The sequence below is a fragment of the Venturia canescens genome, chromosome 10 (genome assembly GCF_019457755.1).
Source record: "Venturia canescens isolate UGA chromosome 10, ASM1945775v1, whole genome shotgun sequence".
In the NCBI taxonomy this organism is placed as follows: domain Eukaryota; kingdom Metazoa; phylum Arthropoda; class Insecta; order Hymenoptera; family Ichneumonidae; genus Venturia; species Venturia canescens.
The window spans coordinates 17,114,817-17,142,423 of NC_057430.1; the positions used below are offsets into that span (position 1 = coordinate 17,114,817).

At 45.5% G+C, this 27,607-nt stretch overlaps 1 protein-coding gene and 1 non-coding gene across 3 annotated transcripts in view; both read left to right on the forward strand.

Moving 5' to 3' along the window:
• Positions 1-27,607, forward strand: part of Pura (Puratrophin-1-like) — a 152,008-nt gene that overhangs the window by 33,059 nt on the left and 91,342 nt on the right. For both annotated transcript variants that reach the window (XM_043430087.1, XM_043430088.1), the window contains exon 3: positions 1,702-1,899. In XM_043430087.1, the coding sequence (XP_043286022.1) occupies positions 1,702-1,899 (198 nt within the window). The remainder of the gene's footprint in view (positions 1-1,701; positions 1,900-27,607) is intronic.
• LOC122417676 (U4 spliceosomal RNA) lies at positions 9,705-9,846 on the forward strand. Its single transcript, XR_006262329.1, has one exon. It is a non-coding gene; the product is annotated as a U4 spliceosomal RNA (small nuclear RNA).

Here is a 27,607-nt window from a genome sequence, read left to right on the forward strand (position 1 = left end):
CTATAGAAAATTGTAGAGCCCCCTCGTTTTTTTCATACGCATACACGTGCAAATATATGCGTGCATCAATGCCGCACATTTGGACCCTTCTCGATGGAGGTGAATTATCCCAAATATAATATTTACACTGGAAGGCGCGTGTCCCGGCGATCGGAACAACGGCCCGTATTGTAACTCGTAAGCGATAAATCATCTCGTTAAATAAAACATGGTACTACTATTGGTAAACACAACTGGGATATGGGTCGGTCGATGCTCCTTTTAGTGGAGATTTGTTAGCGAAAAAAGGGAAATTTATGTGTGTATTTTTCAGGAGGTTCTATCGAGAGAAAGGGAGAAATAGAAAAAGAATGCGTTATTCCCACGATATCATGACGATATCACACAGCATGTACCGCTTCTTTATCTTCCTCCTTCGGGTGGTACGCTCTTCCTGATTCTCCTCCCAACGCCGGACTCTCCGGTAGGCCGCATCTACAGAGTGTCTCAGAAACGACGCTGCGATCTGTGGGACGAATAAGTCGAGAAATTCTGAAGGGAAAAGTTCTTTGTCAGATTCCTCTGGGGTGGACGGTTGATGAGATATCGAGGGATCCAGTGACAGCCAATGGCGGGCTGCGTCGCGGGGAGAGGGCGCCGAGGAGTGGGGGGGCGCGGCGCCCAGCGCGTATTGGCCCTGGATAATTTCATCGATAACTCACGAACGGTGCGTCGTACGAGAACGTCGCTAAGGACTTTTCTCTTCAGATTCACCGGCCCTATCTGATTAAGGGGGTTCGAGCTCCATTTTCGCAAGATCCTGTAGAGCTTTGGTTTCTCGCAAAAAGCCATGAAATGGAATCCTTGTCCCTGTTTAGCAGCGAAACAGAAGCAACGGATGTGCGATCAGGCTCTTTTATAAGTTGGAAAGTAAGAGGGAAGAGCGTTACAATTGCCCGGGTATCTCACGCTTCGTCGAAGATGCGTCGATCGGGTGGATCATCAGGGCGGAAACACTCGTGGGCGGTCGGATACCCGAGTGTTCCAAACTCCGGGCTCTGCACTTCGCACCAGAGCCGAGTGTTTGTATGCGCATGCACGTATGCATATTGGCATTCGACAAATCTCTCGTTGTACCGTAAGGTACACGTTTCACCTCGTGTTAAAGCCTCTCTCAGCCACCTCTCGCCAGCTGCACTAAACCGCAATGTTGATGACGCGCGGATTGCGGCTCATCCACTTCCGATATAAACTATCCTAACCTTTGTTCTCCCTCTTTTTTTCTTTCTTCCATCGCTTTTCTCTTTCTCTCGCTTTAGGCAACGTCCTGAGAAGATGAGGTTTTGGAGGGGGGGGTGAGCGTTTCGTGGATAATCGCGATTTCAAGCCTTCGGAGAACTTTTGCTCTCCGCAGTTGACAAACGAGTGCGAGAAGTTCAGGGGATTTTCTGAGCATGTTTGCCATCCTGATTTGCAGGATGCTGCATGAAAAATGCGTTTTTCTTGTGGGCTATACAATTTTAAATCCCCCGTGTACGCGCGCGCCCTCCTCTCCCGGGGGCCACTTTTTATCGGCTTCATATTCCCCCCTCCTTTTGTCGGGGCTCCGGATCAAGCGAAATCGTTAAATATTTGATTCGAGCAAACTTATTTCCACGTGCATTATTCATTTGACTCTTGCTCCAATTGGCAGATAAATATTTGAATTTTTTATCTTTCCAGGGCCGAGGGGACGTCGCCTCTCTCGTGCGAATACTCTTAGGACCGATCTACGGCGAGGGCGTTCTCGACCTCCTCACCAGACAGGCCAGGGATATTCTCGTGTGCGCTTATCACGGCAATCTCGAGAATTTCGTCAAATCTTATCTCTCACCTGCTGCAGAATTGCTCGCAGCTGTAAAAGAAGTTTCTTCAGAAAACGTGAGTTTAATTACAAAAATGTTCATCTTTTTCTTAACCTCCTCATTTTTCGTAAATCGACTTTCATCGCACTCCCAATTTCGGGGATAAAGTTTCTCTTGTTTAAGATTCAGAGTTCGAATAATTGAACACAAAATTGGCAGTACAAAGAACCAGTGAACATGCCTCAGATTTTTCCCGAGCTCATTTGACCGTTGATTTAAAAGTAACGACCAACGTAATTCTAGTTCGAGTACCTATCAAACGTTTTTTAACTCACCAATCCGTGGTTTCTTCATCCACCCGGCCCTCGAAATTTTGTCCATTGACACTGAGAAACTCGAGTACTTAAAAATGCATTTAATGCACACTGCTATGTGTTTGCAAGGGTTACAGAGTTCTAAATGTCATGCATATTCGATAATCTCATAATACGATGAAATATATTTGTGGTGTAGCGAATGATCGATCCAGCCCCTCTTTATGTATAGTGAAGTATCTCCTGTAAATGGATTAACACACTCCGCGAGAGTTCGCGAGCCCATAACTACCCTCGCCTTTCCACAAACGAGTTGCCCCTTTCTCCTCATTTTTTCTCTCTTCATTCAGCGGATCTCTCCTTCCGTCGTTCTAAAGCTCATCACTTTCGGCTTTGCTCCAACTTTTTCTGGCGACCCTCCCTCCTCCCTCGGCTCTCTCGAGGGTCGTGAACCCGTTGAAACGTACGGTTGTACACTCAAACGGGGAATTGGATGAGACGCGAGGGAGGAAGGGTGCGAGGAGCCGCATGCATGCGTACCTCTCCAATGGTTAACCATCCACAGATCGGATTATATTAATATACCAGGGTAGCAGGAGAGCCACGCGGGCTGGATTGAACGAGAGATAGAAAAGAAGCGCGGAGCAGCCGAACATAATAATAGAGCTCTGATGCTCTGATCATCCTCTTGCCCAGCATCCAAGAGCAAAAGCCCATTATCCGTTGGACGATGATTTGACGACGGACTTCCACGACGTTTTTCATGCCAAATCGATTTGTTCAAAAGCCTTAAAATTTCATCGACATCCCTTTTTCCGATGATTTGTCATCAAATAGGGGCCGATCGTTTTTTATTTTTTTCGTGATGACGACTACTGTCAGCATCAATAATGCCGGGGACGTGAAGATTTTGTGCTTCGACAAACTCGAATCTTTGTGTCTCCGTTGATCGAACGAATTCCTTAAAAAGTGTTTCTCGTCGAAGACTCTGCTTGTGTGGAGTTTCTCTGAAAATTCCGATCCAGTTTTCAAGATATAATGTCATTCGAAAAATCTCAAGGAGGGTCGAGAGTGCGTCCAATCCGACGTGGAACAGCCCGTGTGCATACGTATATACTTGTAGTTTAATAAACGCACTTATCGTCTTTCTCTCAGGCTGTCTGTCGCCCCCGCAGACGCTTACTCCCGCATCGCGCTTTAATTAATTAATCAAGGGAGTCCCGACGACCACAAGCTCGTACGTGAACGTATGAGTGAGTATATAATATGTGCATACACTGGTGTATCTACGATGAGCTGTGCTGTCTCGAATCTTCAATTGAACACAATTGAATCAGCGGCTCTCAAGTTTACGTCCATGTTTTTATGCAAATTACTCTCGCATTATTGTTATTACACATGAAAATCGTAGTTTGATAAACGTCAAATTTATTGCTGATAAATTATCAACGTGTCACGTAATTTCACTAAAATATCGAATCAATGATGCGCAGCTCCGCTTCCACTATTTAGCGTTCCATTCATAAATTCGTTTTGCCAGATTATTAAATCAGAAGCCCGCGGAAACGAGGTCCATTCATTAAGGTAGATCATGCCCGAAGGATCGTATTCTACATAGGTGTCCAAATTGGATCGATTTTGCTTCGTAATTAAATATATAATCACTTTAAATTAATGTCAGAGTTATCAATTCGAAATTGTAAAAAAAAATTTCCAACTTATCGTTTGCCGAATGAAATTACAAGCCATTAATTAATCGGGGATCCATCACTATGACCGAACCCGAAATCTCATTCGTCCCTGGCGAAAATACAATTGTGAAAAATCGCATTAGAGAGCGCAAAAGGAAAATACGGATAGAGAAAAAAGCGTTAATAAAAAGACAGAAGGCTGTGACAGGAATGGGCCAAGCTAAGAAGAAACGAAATGCTGAAATAGGCAAACGCGAGATTATACGAATGCTCGTTACCAATTTCGTTAAATCTTTAAAGTAACATATCTTTGTTACTGAAAAGACAATCGTTTCGAATTTTTTCCCAAACTTTGATTACATACTTCATTGTTATCGTGTACGTTTTTCATAAATACTTGGTAAGAAGGGTTCATTCGTAATACGGAAAGATAAACGATTTTTTACGCATAGTTTCTACAACCCTGTGTATTTTTCTTCATATTTGAACGCGTTTATCTCAATAACCAATGAGACGAACCCTTTAAAATTTGATATGCGCGCGTCAGTCGACCAGCCATTTAAACTATGTGTAAATTTCAAGACTTTCTTAATAAAATCGTTTCGTGCGTGGACTACCTTAAGGTTTTCAGCGCACTTCAAAGAATCCTAAATCCTCCAATTTCTTTACTTTTTTCATTTTCTTCTTCGATCTCTCTTTTTCTGCTCTTGGTACTTGAAAGGAGAGAAGATACATCGTCACCGAGATTACATGCTTAACAACACACGTATAAATGGAAACACGTGTATATAGATCGGAGGCTTTGCCTGACATTTTCTCAAGCCGTTTCTTAGAGCGCATATAGTAGAGCTTGTTAGCGGTGGCAGAAAACGTTCCTCGTTTCTTTTGGCTCTTTTATAGTTGGGACACGGGAGTACGCGAACGCATACACTATAACAGACCTAATACAGAATGCACGCAAATCTGTTGGCCGTTCGCTCTGATTCTCTTCTATTTATACGCACGCGAATATAAATATCTGCGTATCTATTTATTCGCCGGATTAAATATAGCATATTTATTTATAACGAGGAAAAAATATGTCGCATTTAAATACAAACGGCGCTATTAATCCATGCTAAATTTCGTGGTATTAGGAGAAGGAGGAAGAAAGAGAAAACGAGCCAAAAGAGCTCGGTCCGCACGTGGGGAACTCGAATATGTACACACCAGCAGGGAGTAAATGTACACGCGAAGAATACAGAATCTCTCTCTCCCGCTTCGTGGGTGTACCGTTCTGTCTACACACACGTATATATGCACATCTGGGCATAACGTCGGAAAAACGGTACCCACCGAGACACGAGTAAGATCGTGTGCTGTGTGCACGCGGCGGACCTCGCGAGAGAAGAAGTTCGCAGCAGAAAGGAACAACTCGAAAAGGAACAATGTTCGCCAATATATTGGCAACTTTATGCCGAATTTATTCAGCTATTTTCCTGCGAAAAGGGATCGAGACTTGTCCAGAGGGTCGAGAGACTCGAATTTTATCTTTGCCATTCGTTGCCCCTTTGCGTTGTCAATGCAATGCGGACACACGAACCGAGAAGTTCAGTAATTCGATGCCCGCCTCCGGAGCCACCGCGATGTGGGTCATGACTTAATCAATTTTCGGGCACGTGGAAGAGAGAAAATCTTGAGAAAGTAATGAAGAATGGATGAGTCGGGCTGGGGTCGTTTTCATCAAACGTTTCAACCGTCTGAAAAGATGGACCAAATTGGGATGAAAGAACCCGTATATCTAAGCTCCGAGAGAATAGGATCCGCAGGAGGAAGAAAAGGAGGCAGAACACCCCTGCGATTCCGCGGAGTGTGTAGATCCAGGCGTGTTTATATGTCTACTGTTACCGTAGAGCGAACTGTGTACGTACGCTTAACGTTCCAGCGAGTTGCGGTACAAAAGTAAAGTGTTGTAGATACAACGGGTAAGCCTCGTGACACACGACCCACCATAGTCGGGAAGAATAAAAAATAAGAAAATGGAGAATCAAACAAGGCGGAGAGAGTGCAAGTGGAGGCGGAGAGAGAAAGAGGAAAAAATATATTTGCGGATCTTTCGCGGGGCGCATCGCACATGCGTTGGTTAGTAACGGTCCCTCTCGCATATACGAACTGATTGACAATGATTGAAGCCTGGGACCTGGGACAGAAAAGATTGGCGATCATCTCGCTCGCTGCTCTCCCTCCTTCGTCATCGAGTCTGGTTCTTTGAACCTTCGTGTCGTTCGATTGTAACAGGCCCTGCCAGCATCTCTCTCCATTCGTGGTCTTTCGCACATTGGATATTTGAAAACTCGGACCTGAGCCACCGGGGCTCGATAGCTTGTGAAATTCCAGAGAGAAAAGTCCTCAGCCATTTTCTTCTGCGATGATCCATTCGTCAGATATTCATTGATTTCGGGATCGAACTGATGAGAAGTGGGCGTGGCGAGTGACCGCGTGCGCCGGACCTATCCGGCGCGCCTCCCCCTCCCTTCGCTCCATCCTCTCGACCCACCGGAGTGGCTGACAGTAATCGATCGATATCTCATCGAGGATTGGTCGTAGAGAAAAATGTCCAAGGACTTTTTCCTTCAGAATTTCGAGACCTATCCAGCCTGCGAATTTGGCCGGTCCGATTCTCGGGACAGCCTGTATCGAGGACTAAAATACCCAGAGACTAACTCCTCTGAAAGTTCTTCGACTGTGGACTCAATCTTAATTGAGCGGAGCCCTTCTGCTCGTCAAGAATCGATAGGTCGTTATTTTTATTTATAGATAAGAGCAATTATGTTTAACTCAATAAAATTTATAACTCCAGCTGTGCGCTCCTATCCTCACAATCGAAAGAAATTAAACAGAGTATATATACGCTATTAGTCCTCGATTGCTTGATTCGCCGATTAGATCGTTATCTTCGCTCTCTCGTCCTTTCAGGCGAGCTGTATTACGAGGAGCCCAGAGGAGGGGAGCGGGACAAGAGATATTTTATTACTGAGTCTACATGTGTGTGCCGAAGTTTTTTACGTGTGAGAATTATTGAGTGAGAGGAAGGAGGCAAAGGAGAATCTTGTACACAGCCATTTAATGAGCTTTTGCTCGTGCGACTCTTCGACATTAAGAGCTTCCAACGAAGATTTAATATTCTTGGCGCGGGATCGCGCAACTCTCACCTGCCTTAGGAGCTGATTTTACTACTTCGTATCAAACAATTAGAGTCCCATAACGAATTTTTCTGACGAGTCGCTAAAGTTCAAAACGTCCAAACGAGTATTTTCGTTTCCCCCCCCCCCCCCCCTTTGGAGAGTGGCCCACCGAACGGATCACTTTCCCTGAGAAAGATTCTCCAAATCCCTCGACTGTGGGTGTCCACGTGCGACGACTCGAGTAGCACTTTTGGTTATCGGGAACGAAGAACGTGATCTCACCGGAAATACCCGCATATCCGCCCGCCCGCGCTTCTCCAATTTCACAGAACGCACGCTCAAAAGGATTCGTTTCATAAGTTGCACTCTGAGCCTGTCTCCAGTCCGGGGTAACATTCGTTTTTGTCTTTCCCAACAACTCCATTAACTTTGTTGCTAAACATTGATGAAGACGAAGAAAAAAAGCGTGTCCAAGGACACAATCTGCAGAAAATAAACTCGTTTGGCAAATTAAATGCTGCGAGAATATCAGATCCAAGTTGTGGATAATTATCACTGTGCTCGACCATCGCGACCTTGGCCACTTTGCTCTTACATTTTTCCCTCTCTCTCCCTGCAAAAAAATGTTACAAAAAAAATCCTGAAAAACGACGTTAAAAACCAGTAGTTCATCCTGCAAGGTTCAACAGTCCTCAAGGTCTTTTGTTTATGGCCGTGCGACGATCAATCCTCGCTGGATCATCAACTTTTAGCGAACCCCCCAAAAGTTTATCTCCACAGTCCCATGTTGCCCTATTTTTTGTCCGTAGCTCGAGGGAAAATATTTGAAAGTAGCTCCGATAATTGAATCCACGAACTTGGTTTATTTGCTTCTAACATTCTCTTCGCCGACGCGATCTCCGCATAATCAACGCTCCCTGACCAACAATTATCCCGCGTGTGCTCTCCTAATTGTCCCGATTAAAAATGAATCAGCGATAAAAATGATGAAATTTTGGACCAATCGACGGTGCAGTTTCGCTCAGAAACATTACACTCGGGGACGATCGCGTAATCATCATTATCGACAATCGGACTCGTAAATTTGATTCGGAGTAAAAAAAATGAAAATCTCCATCTCCGAATGGCTCGAGTCGGTCGATCGATTTACCTGTCGAATGATCCGAATTCGTGTGTTCCGATAAGGAGGATGGTTTATGGGGAATAAAACGTCGGGGTACGTTCGGATTTGAAGATTTTGAAGACACAGTTGAACGGTGCTTGGGAAAGTAAAATACGCGATGTGTAACGCACGCCCCCGTAAAATGGTGATTCCGCGTTTTGTCGGCTCTTTGGGTGGAAACGTGAGAGCGCTATCAAACAAGGGGAACGAACGCGAGGAGAGATATGAGGATAAAAAACGGTGGAAAAAAAGAGCGATGTGTACACGGGCCAGGCTATAATATTACCATACTCATCGTATAACGGCGATGAAACTTTGTGTGTGAAAAACCAGTTTACAATGTAAACCGCGAGTCCCGGGGGAGGGGATCGACGGGGGACGACGATCGTACGATGTTTGTACGACTAAAGCGAGGGCGGACTTGCACACAGAGGGATATTGCATTAAGAATTTCGCCAAGAAAGCTATGCAGAATCCTCGGGCTCATCAAGATTTCTCGTATAAGCTATCGAGGCTATCTAAATTCCAACGAGGAATTCCCATTTTTTCACGAGCCCTTTTACTTTTCCTTCACATTTATTCCCTCCGTCTTTTTCCCGACGTCTATATCACGAACTCGCCGGATTATTCATCGAGTTATAATCCCAAAGGACATTGCACCGGAGCGAAGAATTTCAAATGCTACGCGCCAACAGCAGTCTTATTCTCAATCGTACTCAAACTTCTTTCAATGAGGCTTCGAAATTTTTAATTACCATTTTCCTCCTTCCCCCTTCATTTTATCATTTTTTTCATTTTTCCTTCTTACCAACACATTGTATAACGGGTTTTATGCTACGAGCCCCATGTTACTCGATAATTATACCTTCGCTTGTGCTTATTACGACACAAAAGTCTCTTTATGATCCTGCCGTAAATTAAGTCGTCAGTCCTATGCTAACGAGTATCTCAAATGATAAAATATCTATATAATACGATAATAATCACAATTATAGTAGATTCGTATACCTTCTGGAGGTGAAGCTCTCACGGAGAACGTGGCGGAATCGGTTATTTACACTTATTCAACTGCGCGCACTCGTACTTGCTCGAAAAAAGGAATGTAATAAAGAGTCCTGCGTAACGACAAGTGGACCAGCGTGTCAATAAACTTTTTTTTTCATTCCTCAATAATAAAGCACTTTCCAACGCTCTTCCAAGCTTCATTTGAGTACACCTCGATAAGGGTTTTGTTGCTTCCAATGAGAACACAATGTTCGATGTGGTTTGGATGATTGAACAGATTTTAGGTGAGGAAATAACCCATTTTTCTTGGTATCGTTAAAAAAATTCATTTTTCGAACATTACTTTTCAAAATAATTGAAAAATGAAGAGGGCCAACTCCAAATATAGCTTCGATTCGAAGATGGAAATTCTCCGTTAGAATTGGCTCGATCATCGCTCGTCAGAGTTGACGTCGCGGCCGGTAGATGGCGATTTTTCCAGGCTTTCTCCTCAGCGTTGCTTCGCCCGGAGATCTACATAAGCGAGACGAGTGTACGGTGCAATCAGCTTTGCGCAGTGGCGATATCGTAACCAATGAGGTTCTACCGAGGTGCGATTATTGCTAGTTGAAAACTTTTTACCAATACCCCGCCAAGACGATGTGAAATACCATCGGCTACGGCAATTTTTGACAACCCTCACGGGGGTTACCATAAAGACTTCAAACGTAAAATATCGACCGGGAGAGACGTAGAGGAGGAGAGTGAACCTTGTGACTGGTGATTTTGAAATGGTCATCGAGTCGTTTCGCGCTCGACCAAGTTGGGTCGGGGTCAAAGAGTCTCTCTTACGCGGCTCGTCCAACCGTCTATTAACTTCCGGTCGGTATTTATTCGCCATAGTAATATTCCTAGTGCAAAATCCCCCGACATCCAGGAATACAATAGAATTTATCTAGCGTGGCCAACGAAGCGACTTGAGTCGTGAAACAACAGTTTATTCCGATGTTAACCTTCCTCGAAAATCTTTTTAATTTTTTCTATTCATTTACAACTTGAATTTACACGTTTCCGATGAAATATTGGTAATGAAATGAGCAGAATTGTGAGCGGCTGCTTCCAGCAATAATTTTGGGTGAAAAATTCGAAAATTCTATTCAATATCGTTGCGAAAGTCCGTTCCGACGTCACGCGTTGATTCTCACGTAACTGAATCACAAAAATCATTATAAAAACACACAAATTATTATACGTTATTATTACGGACCTGCGACTAAAACCTGCCGGCTATTTTGCTGCGAAGAAAACTCCGGAAACCGAGAGTAGCTTTGCGTGTCGTGCGTGCTCTCGAGGACGACGATGTCGTCGTCGATGCAGTTCGTCGCACTCGAGATAGCGAATCAATCGATCGCTATCGATTCCTCCTTCGCTGCTAGGTGGGCTCCATTATTACGGGATCGACCTCGCTCTCGTTGACCGCGGGGTGTGGGCAACGATTAATAATTAACGTAGGCGTGGATCGAGATTCAACCGCGAATCGCAGTGACGTCGTTTCTCTCCGGTCTCAGTTCGAGCAGATTATTTCAAAGGGATTTTTCCTGTTTTCACGTTCTGTTTAAACGTTTTCGTTATTTTATCATCACAGTAAAATGTCCCAGGAAAACGAAAACTTAGTTTGATGGTAGGAATAAACAAACTGCAAGAAAAATGATTGTCTCTCCAGTTTAAGGCCTTATAATACACTTGCAGTCGGCGAAAAAACGTGATTTTCTTGATTTTTTTTCGACATGAAAATAAATATTTATTGAAAAACCGTGGATGACATTCGTTAGTACATATGTTCGTGTATACTTGTACAATTTTTTTCATCCAAAAATTTCTCGAAATGGCTGAACTCCAGCTGTATTCCAGTAGCACCTTTTTTTAAGCATCAAAAAACAATTAATTCGATTCATACCAAATTTATGCCATTTATTTATTATAGCTTGGGCCTGGACGAAGAATTCGTAAAAATGCTGATTTAAAAAAAATGGCGACAGTCTAACAAAAAATTCATTTTTTGGGCAGCTAAATTTTCGGTTTTGTAGTCACAATTTTTTTTCCAACAGAATACGAAATCCTTCGTCCAGGCCCTGGCTACTCTTATAATAAATTAGTATAAATTTGGTATGGATCTGATTAATATTATTTTAGTAATCGTCTCCACCGCAAAGGTACTTTCAAAAAATGACGCTTCGCTGAGATAATCGCGTTTAAAGATTCACGTATTGGACGGACCGCGCGCACCGAGCGGTCCGTTAAAATACTGATAGCTACGAACCTAACGCTCCGATCTTTATGAAATGTGTTAAGAATATTTTTCACACATGCTACTTGAAGAATATTAATGAAAAAATGTTAGATTTTTCCGTCCATCACGAGTGCGTAAAAGGCCTTAAAAGCCAGCAAAGTCGTTGGATTTGCATTTTTCCTACATCTTTGGTAGCTCGGATTAAACTGAGGCGGCATGTGCTCGGACGTATGCGTACGGAGAGATCTACAGTCGTATTTAGATAGGAAGCAAAGCATTTTCTATACGGGTATCATACTTTAGTTTCTCTCGGGGGGTGGGGAGCGATAAAAAAGTGCACAAGGCGCGGCTTCGGACGCTTCGAAGGGCTTGGAAGCGAGGCGTAGAAGGAGCGAGGAAGAGAAAAGACAGAAAGAGCGCCGAACACAGCGTGAGCTCGCGCTTGCTGCGTCGCTGGTGCTGCTGGTGGTGCTGCTGCTGCTGGTGCGCATATCGTGTGAGCCCTTAATCATTCTACACCGAGAACAAGACTAAAATATACGTGTGCGCCTCGACGCCTCCATTTCTTTTTTTATCGCACACTTTTATTTGTTTTCGTTTGTTGCTTCGTTTTTTTAAATACTTTTTATTCACGCGTCGGAGCGCAAAAAGTTGAGGAAAGACGAAGAGAGCGGGAGGAGCGAGAGGGGAGGGGAAAAGGGCGCGGGAGAAAAAGAGACCCTTTCATAGCCGCAGACACGATTTCCGGAAACCTCTTATCTCCAGATACCGCGTGCACTGCCCTTCTCACTTGCCCCCTCCACTGGCTTTCTCTCTCTCTCTCTTTCGCTTTCTCTCACACTTTTTTCTTCCTCCTTCTCTCTTTCTTTTTATCACTTCTTCTCTCTCTCTTTTCTCACCGTAGACTTTCATTCGTCCAGGTTCAATCTCTAAATCACTCGGGCAATTAAAAGTACACTCGTCTTCTTTCTCTTTCCCCTCTTCGGGCTCCGCTCTTCTGCGCTTCTCACTCGAGCCAAAGTCTTCTTTTTAAAGCATGCACCTCGCTGATCACATCCCATAAACCCTCAAAGTTTTCGCACCCGCCGACAAAACTCTCTGCATAAACGACTGAAAAAAGGGGCAACAAAAAGTCGACGGGAACAAGTAACCGTAAAGTTTTTTTCGACCCTCCGAGAAAAATCCTCCGTTGAGCCTCGTCACGAAACCTGCTCGTTTTAGCAGGTGCTACACACGACGATAAGAATTTCAAATCGTTTTCATTTTTCGTTCAAGAGTTTAAGCTGTGAAAATTTAATTTGGCGTGTCGAAAATTCGGTCATGCGTCCACCGATTAGGGCAGCAGCCAAAGAAGCTCCGCGAACTTTCGTTTACTCCCAAACAAGCTGAACGCAGAAAATAAGATTGTTTGAGTAAAATTCATTGCCCTCGGCACTCGAAACGACGCGATCGGCAAAAAGCGTTGCTCCCTCGTTCGCAAAGTGATAAACTTTCACCGAAATCCCCGAGAGCAGCACGGTGATAGCTCGCGTTCGGGCGTGCATATGGGGACGAAAATAAGAAGAAGGATAAAAAGTCACTAGTGAGCATTGCAAAATCGATCTCGGAACTGGTCCGATCGATTATTCGAGGTTTTCGCTCGCTCACGTGATCCGGATAAATATATAATTCGCGTGGGTCTCTCCGGGCCGCACGAGAGCCTTCCAATCCTCTTTTTCCTTTCGTTTCAATTTTCGTTATATTGCTCCTCGAGAGAGCTGGAATCGAATAATCGAAAGAAAATTGAGTCTGTGAAAAAAGTGTTTACAGCTCGTGTCCCCATCCGATTCGACGCCGATTCACTCGCCCCGCTCGACCTCGTTTCTCCGCGTGTGTACACGTTCACTCTCAAAACGTCTGTTTACAGAGTGTCCTCAAAGTCGTGGTTTTCCATCGCCCGGGCTATAAGCCGGTTGCGAAATTCTTTAGAAAAAAGGTCTTTAGCCGTGCGCGCCAGCTCAATGTGTATATTTATCTCTGTGATTTACGCCACAGGAAATTTTCAAGCGGACCGCTCCGCGCGCGCGTGCACGTCTGGATACCGAGAAATGCCTTTTTCCTCTTACTATATTTCGTGGCTCGATCCTTGTTCGCTCCCTTTTTTCACGATGTTTACCATTATTTTTCAATGTTCGTGCGGCTGTGGTCGCCTCTCGGTACACGGTATTCTCGCCCTATGGGTTTGTGGGGTCAGGCGAGGTACGGTGCCTAGCACCGAGCACACCAAGTTCCGCTCTTCCTTCTCCTTGTCTCTCTTGCCTATCCTTCCTTAAGCTCCGCTTCTACGTCGGAGATTTGGTGCCAATTCGAACTGGAGCTCTGGCTTTTTGCTATATTTCGTAAACAAGCAACTCGGCAGGAGTATTGCGATCGAAGCTCATTTCGGAGAGCGAAGACGATCGCGGGAGAATTTGGGGCTGAGTCGCGGCCGCGGTGACAATGTCACTCGGGTGTCACGGGGAAATCAATATTGGATAAGGAACACTGATGCGCGGTGGGAAAGAATGATTGGAGGGGATTGAAAGCTCGTGGAATTTCGGGCTGCCTGTGCCGTTGTATTTTTACTCGCGATTCTCATGCACTCCGGAGACTTTTTTGCCGCTGACAAAATGTCGGTTTCAAGAGACGATGTTGCCCAGGTTTTTCTCCAAATTTCAGGCTTCCCATGGTAAAGGGAAGAAAATAGTTTATCGTTTATTCTGTAGTCTCGAGTTTGATCCTCTCCGCGAGAGGAGAGCGAGCGAACGTCAGAAACTAGTCCGAGTTAGCACCAGCCGGCTCACGATTCTCGCTCCCAACGAAGTTTGCTTTTATCGCTACGGCGAGTGATTCCACGAGGCTTCGACTCGAGAAAAGAAACGAAGCAGCTGTGCCGGGAGTATACAAAGGCGTCGGGAAGGGATAACGCTCGAGTGAATAAAAGGAAATGAGAAATGGAAACTTAGTTATTCGTTGCTAACATAAATATTATTCTTTCGTCATGGAATTCCAGTGCGCTTGATACGCTCTCGGATTAGATGATCGATTCATCGCGCACAGTGTGGGTCGATCTATGTTATTAAATCTTCGCCTTATCAGCGATAAAATTATTTTTCTGATCATCATTCGAGCGTACAACTTCGACGATTGTTAATTCAATCTTTCTTCCTCGTTTCAGTTGTTTGCAAATCTTTCTGCATCTTTGTAGCGTTTGCACAAATTTCTAACAGCGGGCCTGTGCGTATTCGACGTTTTGTTTTTTTTTTGTCAAACGAACAGTTAAGAATCGCGAGAGGATTAACGGTCGAAAAGAGAGAAACAAAGCGGAGAGTGAGAGTGGCCCCCGATGGCTGGTGATTCCCGGGCAACCTGGAGGAGACGATACCCCGCCGATATTACTTGTGGTTTCATAATCATCGTTCCCGCTCGTCGGTGAACGAGAGAGCTGGAAGAGCCTCGATGAGTTCCGCCGCGCGCGCTTCTCGCGAATACGAAAGAAAATCGGGCTCCGCGTGTGCAGCCCCGGAGCTCGGAGCTAAGTTCGGAGAAATAAAAAGGAGATAAAATAAAACATCGAAATAAAAGAAAGAAATAATAAAATCTCTCGAGAGTTCGTGCCCTTGGGCTCTCCTTTGACTGAAGAGAGTTCCAGAGGAAATAATATAGGGATCATATATTCATCTCAGGATCGTCGGAGATCCACGCCTCTACGTGTACTCGCATGTCCGAGCAGCCTCTCGGACTTGCGCGCGGTGCGCGATCCACCCATCGAAATTCGAAGAAAAAACATGAAAAAACTGACTAAACTACGAGCTGAAAAAATATTCTGTTCTCACGTGGTCGCGCTCGTCCTTGAAAAGGAAATTCGATTCCCTCCCATCGTTGCTGAGCATCGAAATCAATGTATTTCAAAGAAATTTCAGTTAACTTTCGACGACGCATAACGAGAGTTTAAAATCTACTGTAAAATCTCAAGATCGTTTGTGGATCGTTGCTCCAAAAACGTTTCGCGCATCCCGCGGAGGAAAGTTTCTTCGCGGAGTTGGATCGTTGGCGAGTGTTATTACGAAAGAATTGCAATTCGGAGGGAAGAAAAAAAGATAAATTTGGACGTGAAAAATGGTAGATGGAGCGGCGGTGCGCGGATCGTCAGGGGAGAGTTAGCGAGCAGGATAAATGGGGAAAGGAAAGGGGGTAAGTGAGAACGAAGGAAAAGAGGAATAGAAATGCAGGGGCTCGCGCGCCCGATGCATTCTGCGGTGAGCGGTGGGGGGAGTGTGGCGTCGGGCGAGAGTTTCGTTGAGCCGGGCGCGATGGCGGCGGTGGGGGGAGTGCGGAACGGCAGAGGAAGGGGTTCGAGCGCACGGGGAGTATTGAGAGTTTATGGGCGGGTTGGTGGGGGGAGAGCGGGTTGCCGAGGGACGTCGCGGCGCTAAGCGATCGTCACGGGGCCATTGCCGTCCCGGCAACCGTACGAACCGATCGAGACCGATCGCTGCGTCGTCCGTCTCCGGCTTCAAAGTCCGTTTCAACGGTGTGCTAAAGAAAAAGAGACGAGAAATCGATTAATTTTATTATTGAAATTCGAATTTTCCGTTGATATAAAAGATAAGTGCGTTTCGGAAGGGAGAGGAAAACTGGAAATTGGAGCCTGAAGATGTGAACCAAGTGTCTGAGACTCGGATTAACAAAGAGTGAAATGAAAAGCGTAAACGAAGATCGAAAGGAATGAAAATATAACTGAAATAGTCGATCGATCGCGTAACAAGGATCGAGTGAGTGTTACCATCGCAGACGAGTCTCGTAGAGAACGACCTTCTCAACCTTTTCCTCCTTTTTCTCGCTCTCGCTCCCTCCTCCCTCTGCGTCGTTCGAGGTCGAGGAATTCCCTGGGCTTTTCGGGCTCCGGGTATAGTAGCTCCCTCCGTTCGTGCAGTTCTGACAGTGGGACCGTGGGAATTCCCGGAAGTGGGGCCGAGTGCACGCGATACCGAGTTACTCACGATTGCATCCTCCCATACATACACAATACGTTGTGCTCCGGTGCATCGAATCCATGTACAAACACGGACACGCGCACGTGTTTGCGTGTGCGTATAAATAATCGGGCGGGAGGGTTCGTGTTGCGGTCGCTCCGATCGATCCTTTTTTTCTTAATTGTGTCGCGTTCGTGGTTTGCCAAGTTTAACAGGCACACACGCGCGCACGTACACATTCGTGTGAAATCGCATCGTCGCGGAGCCGTCGAGGCTCAACCTGGACGAGGAAAATCGGCTCGCGAGCAGATCGGCCAACGAAGGTGGGGCCTCTTACCATTGGTTTTTTCACTCCCTTTAATCCCCTCGTGTAATCTCCCCTCGTAGCGCCTCGACGAGAAGCGAGGCAGACCGCTCCGCACCAGCATTATTCACCTCGTAAAACGCGATCGTACAGCTTAAAACAGAGTCGCGCGAGCGCGCGTACAAACGTCCCTGTGCTTCTTGCGTGTGTCTCCCCGTCCGTGTCTGTTTATCAAGGTACGGAAGAGAAAGAGCGAGCGAGAGAGGCCCGAGCCACGCGGGGTGAACGAATCGTCGTCGTAGGTCAGTTACCGAGACAGGACGACGTCGGAGGGGCTTTTGCCCCGTTGCGACTCTCCCAACCCATCTCTCGCGATCTCTTTTCTCCCGCAAGCGCATTCTGCCTCGTCGTGAATGGTCGGTAGTGGAACTCCTGCGCGAGCGTGACCTTCGTTCGAGCTCTCTGACCATTCTCGAGCATCCACACACCTGGGATTCCCCCGTCGGATATTCCTTTATAGCCAAGACAGAGCGAGAAAACACGAGGAAAAACGTTGATGAAAAACGCCCGAGTGACCGACGATTCGCCAACGTCGGGGCTGCCTTTTTCTAGTGAACAGTGCCGTGATAAATATCGCGGGGATGAGACGATTACCTTAATCCCTTTTAACCGAGTTCGACCCGCCGAGGTACGCGCTCCTTTCACTGGATTTTCAACTCTTACCAACTCGCCATTCACAACGCTGCTTTATCCATCATCGGTGAGTCTATTTTCTCAATCATTTTCATCCAGATATTTGCCAGCTTCGCTATTACAGCTCTCAGACTCATCTCAATTTCGATGCAATGCGTTTCGGATGAAAAACCTATTCCGGGGACCTTTTAGCATTTCGGGCCCGAAATCAGAACGAAAATGTCACTATTTTTTGTCCTACGAACGTTTTTTTCCCTTCCAATGTGCCGAGCGTCGAACAGAGGCTCAAAATCGGTGTCCCTTCAACGCCCGCGGGTCCCACCACGGGTCCAACCGACACACGCTGGCTAATCGTCCGAGATTGATGGACCGTTTATTTATTAACTAACTCGTGCATTATTTAACGATTTGTTGTCGCATTTCTTGTCCCATGCTGGCCATATACGTAAGAGGATTCGTCAACTGTACTCGTTACCCGGTGCATAGCCCATTCAGGTTGCTGGCGAGTACAGGAGAATTGCGCAAAGGAGGAAAAAAACGATAGAAAAGGAGTGGAAAAAAGACGTTTGTCCGGTTCGCTCGGGCTCGTGTAGAACAATCCTCGAAAAAGTGCGAGCGAGAGTGAGCGAGAGAGAGAGAGAGCGCGCGCGATGCCCCTCGAAGTTATTCGCCTCCGGCGACAATTCTTTCTGATGACACGTCCAACGCTCGAGAATCTCTCTCGTTTCCCATGCAAAACTGCGCTTTTTTCTGCCCCCCTCCCTGCAACGCAGCTGCAATTATTTTTTACAGCTTCCGTGTGTTACATATGACGCTTTTTCGCGGTGGGGCAGCTTCTTAATTAATGGCTTTCGTGGCACACGTGTTTCATTTGTATACTTGCGCACGGTACTAAGAGCAACGTAGTTAAATGAGGGCTCAAAAAAGGGGGAAAAGATGCGGAGCCAAAAAAGTGAGCAAGTTGACCGATGCTTATTCTCAATCTTCTCTCCCGCCGGACGCAATCCGACCGAAAAGAATCGCTCCCAGGTGAGACGTACGTGAGAATGGTTCAAAGAAATTATCATAAAAAATGACATTTCGAGCCGGCGGAGAGAAACTCCGTAATTATCCTACCGGCGAAAAATCATTAACAAGCTTCGCTACCACCTGCTCGTTACGAATACGAGCTCAATAAGCGTCACCCCGATGTGTACGAGGAGGTAACCGCGAGACCCAGTTTTCTCTTAAACCCCGAAAAACCAGGTGGAGTCGAGCAAAAATCCGAAGAATTTTTCTCACTCGCGGATAAACGCCCCGAAAGTAGTTGCGCCGGATTTCTCAGCACGGCGCGCGTCTTTCGAATCGTTCATAAATCAACGATCGTCCGCCTCGTTAATTATCTCCTACGTTTTTTCCTCAGGATCGTAAGGATTTCGCGTTTTTTGGCGGCTCCGCGCACAGCGGAATTTGAATTAAACTCGATTCACTCCGGTCGTTTGACTCCGCAGGAAACTCTCCGGGTTTTAAATCCCCCTTCATATTTGCCTTTTCGTATACTTTTTTTTACTAAGCCCTCGTAAAGTTTTCCTCTCATACGCCGATCGACCAAAGCCGGGTCAAGAGGAATAAGAATGTTCGGACTCCGCGGAACCCCGATGCCAGAGGGCAATCACCGTAATTACGCTCCCGTAAAATACGTCCGGAGCCGAAAATTTAGGGGCGCAGGATCCTACCGATGGTCCCCCCCCCCCCCCCCCCCCCGCCCGCCTTCTTCCCTCTCGTTCGTTCTCTCTCCTGGTACCAAGATTCGTGGGATATAAATGCTCGCGAGAGATGCTCGTACATTTTACACATTCGCGTTGCCAGACGCATAAATCGAACGCTCCAACGAAATAAGGGCGCAACTCGCATTATTTTTGCTCCTAATTTCCGCTGGTTACCACTTTCTGCTTCTCATTGGCCGAAATTCATTGCGAGTATTTGCACGCACGTGTTCCTCCGCTCATGCGGGCCTTTGGGAGCGAAGCCCCGGCTCATGCCGGTTCACAAGACGCTTTGAACATTTTTCGTTGACTTCTGAGCCGAACACTTTTTACGCTCTTAAGGGCTTCTAGATTGTTCGTCGTTACATACTTTTTCGCTCCCTCAACAAACTTTCTTCTCCTTAACGTTCCCTGCTGCGGATATTACCAGCACGCTTAAATCAGGATCCGACTCCTTAATGGATGCACTAAAAACTGCCCTCAAGACTCGAGGTGCGGAGATGCTCAGGAGATTCTGAAGAGAAAACTCCTCAGCGGTTTTCCTCTCCGATGAACCCTCGCTGAGATATCGAATGATTAGGACACAGCCAATCCGTCGCGCTTCCCCCACCCCGCCAATCCCGCCCACTCCGCTCGATTGGTCCCCGCACTGATTCATCGATAGCTCGGGCTCCGTGCGTCGGAGACGAAAACGCTTCGGGACTTTTCTCTTCAAAATTTCACGATCCAGCGATCTGAATATCGTCGAAGAACTTTTGACCCATTCTGTACAATAATACGAGTAGGATAACCGAAGGAGAAAAGGAAAAGGAGAATCTGGCAAGAGGAAAGTGGGAAGCACGAACGAGAAGCTCGGGTGGAGCGAAAAATTTAACGTATCCCGGTGTGTGGTAACGCGCCCTTCTGCTCGAGCCCAACATGGGAAAAAACCTCGCGGTATTTTTACTCGTATAATTCAGTATAGCGATGGGTGGCCGGTTCACTTAATGCTTTACGACTTAATCGGCTGCTCCACACGCCACGCACACACACGGACTCCGCAATTTCTTCTCTCTTTCTCCGTTTCTTGCATCTCTTTTACCTCGGGAGAAAGACGAGTCGAGAAAAGTAGAAAGGATCAGTGAAATCGAGCAGGAAACGATATCTCGGGAGTAAACGTCCAAATAAAAATCAACTCGAGCTCCCTACATTTCCTTAGTCAGAATATGTCACTCCGGATAACAAATGGTCCGGCCAACTCGCTGCGCGATCTTCTTATCAAATTATTCGTACATTTTCAACTAGGAAATAGCTCCGCTTTCCACCCACAACTTTACTCAATATAATTGCTATTTCGTTGTACATTTATGTGCCAGATCGATACTGAGATATTTCTTGTTTCCGGATAATTGGTACCGCTCGGGCCTCGAGAGTACACAACATTTTATTCCATTCGAGAACTCGAGCAGTTTCCAAACGCTCCTCAAGCGCGGTCTTGCCGAGCCTCAAAAAAATATTTGTTTTTTTTTTTCGTGCCAAAATCGTTTTCACTCTAGAGTATCGGATGTTCCTCGAGCAGATCGACCAAGTTGTATTAAGTAGCATCGGAGCGAGAGGAATTTTAATGTATTCAATCATTAAAATTCCGCAAGTGGTGTCTTACATCGGTATTTAGCGTTTGCTCGCACAAATAAAAGCGCGGAAGTACAGTGGCATTCGAACGTAATCCTTGTTTCATCAATGGGGAATCTCATTAAGGAGGGCCTCGAGTCTAATTTTCAGCATCGGCGGGTAAACGATATTTGGGAAAGAAAAATTGATAAAATCTCATTTTGAGCCGGTGATAAAATGATTTTTCCATATTCTTATACTCGCGACTTTGATTCAACGAGCCGGCGATAGCACGAATTGTTAATTGAATTCGCGATCGCCCATTATTCCTCGTGCATGGTTAACGATAAGTCGCGTTGATCTCATTTTTCATCCACGGCGTTGGAAGGGTTTGCGCGGAGAACTTAACGAGTAAAATGGCACGAGTTGGTCGCTTTTTTGTTTCTCCGACTGGACACCCGAGCCCCCGATATGCCTTTCGCGATCGTCGAATATTATCCTTTCTAAATCGAAATCCGCGTAACTCCCGTAACCGGACGCGCGTGGACCCGGTGCGTTACTGCATCACACACGCACGCACGTACGCACGCACCTTTCGTAATAATATATCTCGTGTCAATGACATGAATTATCCCGGCCTGGTATAAGACGGGGGCTTTGGTGGGGGCAAAAGGGCGCGTGGGTGTCGCGGGTGCTTGCGGTGTCTTAGGACGCAGAGCCGAAGATTGCTGACCAGTGGACAGTGACCGTGCGTTATTATACACTTGGCTGGTGTCCAACACGTTCCAGTTCGCTCTTTCAGGTGGAAATCGAAAATACGCTTCGATATTTCATATTTATGCAATAATTATGCAATAAAATACGAGCAAAAAGTCGTTTTTCGAGTCCAAACGTTGTCGAAAATAAACTGCGCACACTCGTTAAAATCAAACTCGTTGCAGCACTTATCCCGAAACACTTTGAACCGAGGCAACGACCATCGATAATCGCCCTCGATAATTACCCACCGTTTTCGTTCAATTTTCTTTTTCACGAGTTTTTCAAACAGCCAATTATTCTCACCGACATTGCATTATTGAGTGGACACTAAAATGTTACGGACTGCCGATTATCCGAGACAAAAAATCTTTCTTCAACGCTGCGAAGACAATTTTAGGCTCTGAATTTACTGACGTAACTGTAACGTTATCGTAACTTTTATTGCATGTATTTCAACTAGAAAAATGAAAAAATGTGATTTCGATGAGACTTTTTGTCCAACTGCCTCGAATAATGAAAAAGTCGATTCTAAAATATGGGCGAAAAATTCCTCGAACCGTCCCGGCCGATTTGGGAATACGTAAAACACCTCGATCTCTTTCACTTCTACGTAATTGGTATTTGCATGAGCAAAAAGTATGCGAGCGTAGATATCCAGATACGGGGGATAAGAGAGCACACGCGTGGTCGTCGTCTCGTCGTCGTTAGTTGAGCCACTTGTACAAGCGGCATGCTCACACACAAATGCGACATGTACAAGATTATGACGAAGAGCAAGAAAGAGAGAAAGAGCCAGAGAAAGAGAATATGAAAGAAGATGGGAGAAAAGATAGAGAAAGATGGGAAAATGAGGAAAAGAGGAAAAGAGGGAGAGAGGACGAGGAGAGTGAGAGGGAAGAGAAGAAGGATAGTGATCAGGAGACTCGTGTACACGCGTTCGAATACTTTACAGCCTTCGTACCTGTATTCTGAGCTCTCATGCATGCACATAATATGCACGTGGTCCCCTCTCTCTCTCTCTCTCTCTCTTTCTTTCTCTCTTTCGCCCTTTTTCTCTGCCTCGTTCGACGAGAAACGAGAGAGAAAAGAACGTTATACACCGACATTCCAGTCTGCCCACATCTCTCGGCAGGTAGCCTCACTCCACGAATGCCTTCTTGCGCTACTGCTCGAGCAAATCCCGAGCTTTTATTAACAGCAGCAGCCACCGAAGAGAAAAAGAGAGAGAGAGACACACGTACACACAAGAAAGCAAAGTTAATGGCGCGTAATCGAGAGTCCCGCGTGGGCGCGATTCACCCGCGGTGTTATATTCTCTCCCTCTCGCCCTTAGTTCGATTACCACTGAGTTCGACGTACACGCGATCTTTGAGAATTTTCATAAACTCTCATTTTCTCGAGTCATTATTCCTTCGTCCGAAAATATAATTTTTTTTCACTATTTCGACGCGAATCGATGATTGTCCACGAGTTTTCAATGAAATCTTTCTAATTCGAGGGGAATAAAAATCCAATTTGGGGCCTGAACAATCGAGTGAAATTACAACGAAAAATATTCATTTCGCTCTACGTTGATTTGGAAAGGAAAACGAATGAAAAATTCATTGGCAAAAGTAACTGTGAAAAACAAAGTTTCACATTGTTTATTATCCGGCGATAACGGTTACCGTTTTTTCGTAAATATTTATCGGTGGAAAAATAACGATACAAGTGAATCCGGCGAAGCCTCCCGTGGGATCTTGAGATTTCGTGCGATTAGAGAAATGTTACAGTTATAATGTGGCGTTATTGGCCTCCCCGCGGGGATTGTGCTCACGCTCAAAGAAATACGCTGTTTTCTCATATGATTCTCCGGCTATATGAAATCACGAGTTGTACCTTTATTTCCTCCTTCCCCTTCCCTCGCTACCAATCTCGAATGATTTTTTTGCCTCTCCGAGCCATTAACCTCCATGCTCGATTGTTTGCATTAGTGGGCTTTTATTGCTCGTGCCATATGAATCGAGTGTATGCTGCAACTTCGAATCACGAGGACTGTTAAAGCTTCAAATAATACTTTTACTGTACCCCGGACGCGCTACCTTCGACTCAACAAACGAGACTTCATTTTTTCATTACTTTTTATGGTTTATTAATTATTCCCATACAATTCGTGTAAATATTTATGATAAGTCTATAAGCAGTCGAATTACTGTAAACACACTGGAGCGGAAGGAACCAAAAAAAGACTTGTTATTACAGGAATTTTTGGTTTATTAAAATTGTACGAGGATTCATTTCGAAGAGAGAATATATTTGACGAAAATCCATGTGAACACGTGACGGTTTTACAGAGGTCTTGAATAAGTTACGTTATTGAAAGGTGCTTCGAGTGTCTCTCGACCTCTGACCCAGACCGACTTAATCTGAACCCGGCGGAGTGCACACGTTTTTTTCCTTGCACCTCGGCGCGTCATAGAATTGCAGATATACATCTATATGCGCGTGTTAACGTAACACTCGTACATTTGGTGCTATAGTTCAAATGGCGAAATTGTCGGTCGTCGCGCCGCGGCTATTTCCGTCCGCAAATTGCCTCGTCTCTTTCGTTACGTGTCTCATAAATATGTTTTTTTAACATATACGGGCTGTCTCGAAAATCGTTTTCGGGCATCCGAAATAGAATTTTGAAAAGAAAAGTTCTGAGCGATTTTTGTCTGCGATGGGCCACTGATGAGATATCGGTAGATTCGGGATCCTCCAATGGGGAGGGTCGTCCGGAAGAAGTGGGCGCCGGGGAAAGCGTTCAGCGGCGCCCAATCCGCTGGAGGGTCGAATATCTCGCGAACTGAGCTTTCGGATTTCGATTTCCCGCACGCGCCATCGGTCAGTTGCACGACTTTCGACACACCGTATATGCAGGAGACTCGCAACGAAATAATATTCATGTTTAAAGATATTTTGAAGCACATATACACGCGAAAAGATAATTCGAAGCGTAGCGGGTACTTGCACTTTGCGGCAGGCTGCATATAGCGCAGTTGCAAGTTCGCAAAGCCACGAGAATGAGGGCCTCTCTCTTCTTTAGCCCTCTTACGAGTAACGGACTCTCGTCTGTGGCCATTCGCGCGACAGTTTCAGGTTTCAGGGTTCAAATCTCTCGTTCGCATTGCCTCGTGCAAGCGAATGCATACGTGTAAGTTTTCATAGCCGGCGTGTACCTCGCTGCAATCTCGAGTATGGGCAACAACATTTTCCCGATAGTGGCGGACGAGTTATGGCACAATCTACTTAACGCACGGGCTTTTGCGCGCCCATGCATTTCCGTGACCCCTATATCAGTCCTGCTGCGTAAAACCTGCTGGTGCAACTTCCTACGGGACTACCGAGCGACGCGGCGGCCAATTCGCACGCAAATCCGCCGAGGAAATCGAGGCGACACCGCGCGAAAGGGAAAGATCGCGTTCGATCGAGAAAGTGATGATCAAATCGCGGTGCGTTTATTTAGCGAGGATTTCCTCCTCGATTCTCCCACCTTTTTTCGTTAACCCATTTGCACTCATTTTATTTATTCCACGTTGTTTATCGCGAACGCGACGAAAGAATATTTGCGGCAACAGCCAAATTGACGTATTAAGGAGAAACTCCCGTTCCCACCGATATCCCCGCTCGATTATCTCCATTACATTTATCATTCGCAGTTAACTCTCAATGGTGGAGCACACACGTACGCGATTCGCTCAAATTTATAGCAACTCGATAGTGTCGAAAGCGCGCCAAGGGGGGAAACGTTGCGAATCTTTCCGTTCGCGCTCCTCGCCCATCCGTCCTACAGTTACGCAGTCCCGCTCGCCTTTTAAAGAGCCCACCTGTGTCCACACTTTGATCTCTCGATTCGATAATAAAAGAGCGTTTTGACTACGTTCTCGCGTCAAACCTCTTCCATCCGAGTGGCTTACCATTTTTTTTTCAACAGACCTTCTCGCACTTATCGCTGTTATCAGTTTCAAACGAACAAGCAAATTTTCGTATTTGACGATTCAACAATTTGGATGCGCCGATGTCATTATAAAATACATGAAAATATTGAGAATCCTTAAATTTCATGGTTCGTGCATAAACTCCCCGAAGATCTCATTGCCTATTTTGCCGAGAGCCCTCTTTCTAAAACGAGCAGTGTGAAAAAGGACATAAAATAATTGAAATACCGTCATTAGGTTTCATTAGTTTGAGCCAAAATCGTAACCGGGTTTCAAGTTTATATTTTTTTCCACGATAATAGCGCGATTGACGCGTACGAGACTTCAGGGATCTTTAAGCCAAGCGATTATATCTAAACTATCGATAAAAACAAGTCGTAGCATGCAAATGCGATAATGCCTGAAATACTTTGGAGCCAATAATTACATTAAGAATGTTGTTATGGTTTTGAATGCCCGTGTCGTCGTAACGACAGTTATGCTCGCACGTAAAAATGTTCCCGATTGTTTTTTCTGCCGTCTCGAAAATAAGCTCGTTTGGATCGCGCCATGCCCATCCCTGCGCTACGAAAGTGCTCGGTCTAACTGGAGTTGAGTGGCGGCGCACACTCGAGGAGGAGAGTCTCGAAAGAAAAGATTATTGACGAGGCTTGGCCGGTTTTACGAGAGGGGCCCCCGGGAGAGTAGTACTCACGGTTTATAATTTGTAGTCAGCTCCAGAAAGGGTGTACATATACGACCGCGAAAAGAGAAAAAAAATAGGGAGAGCGAGAGAGAGAAGATGAAACGGTAATTGTGCGCACATGTTCGACCAACTGCAGCCTCACACGGCGTCTTTTCTCTCGTCTTTAGCCCGACTATAAACAAATTGCGTGTACGTGTACGCGCACTAAAAAAGGGAGAGTAGGAAGGGAGAATTCTTACTGTGAATGAGAATTGTCATAATGGTTTTCATAATTAGCCTTATTCTTGAAAGAACCCGTTCAAATTTTTCTTTTCAACTCTTTCAAGCCTTCCTTACCATCGTTCGCAGAACGAAATATATTTCCGAACGGTCTTTACTTTTCTTTTCATCTGATACAGCAATTATGCATTTGGCGAGATCGTGCACTCGCGAGAATGTGACGGATGGCACTGAAAGGGGCCTGCGGATTTCTCGACAAAAAGCCCTCTTAACTAGTCTGAGGAAAGAAATTAATCGGATCGCACCGAGGTTTTTAAACATGCGAAATATACATCTAGTGCCGAGGGAAAAATAGTTATCAACTTAATTAATTACTGTTTTTATTGGAGGCATTAGAGGGAATGGTATATGATTAAATGAAAAGCAATTATCTTTATTCCGAGTGAGCTTGGTTACATTAATTATATATGCCTTTTTACCACGCATGATCAGTGATTCATTATTTCAAATGCGAGCATTTTTATCCCTACTTTATCGTCTATCTCCCTCGAGTTTCCTAACCCCCTTATTCCTGTCTCGTATGAAACAATAATTTCTAATATATAATCATTTTAATAGATCGAGATTGGGATCGAGATCGGGAAAGAGAGATGATAATAAAGCCATATCAAATATTCTCGTTGGAGAACTTGCTCCAATTGAGAATACGAGAAAAGCCATAAGAATCGGGAGTTTATTGGAGTACGTACAGCCCCGTGCGCACATCGAATGCGAGTTTCTGCTATTACAAATACTCTATTTTGCTTATACACCAGTCATGCCGCACTCCTCCTTTTTCCCCTTGTATTTCCATTCTCGTCGATTCCCTACTCGTTCACGCTTGTCTCCCTGCATTAAATAAACGCACGTATCCCGTGCGGACCGATGCATACCGAGCGTCTCAAAACTCAAGTTCAATATTTCGTGAGCCAGTGCCTCGTGAAATTCTCGAGAGAATATTATTCAGAAGTTTTTTTCTACGACCAAGCGTTCTCGAGATATTGAATTCATTAGCGAGAGCCAATCGGCGCGGCCGCGGGGAAGGGAGGCGCGGAGTGGGGGGAGGCTCGGCGGCTCCAGCAGGTACGCCCGATTGGCTGCGTCTCCTCCCTTCGGTATCTCCTTAACGGTGGAAGCTACAAAAAAATGGCTCGGGACTTTTCGCTTCGGAATTTAGTGATCCAACTGGTTT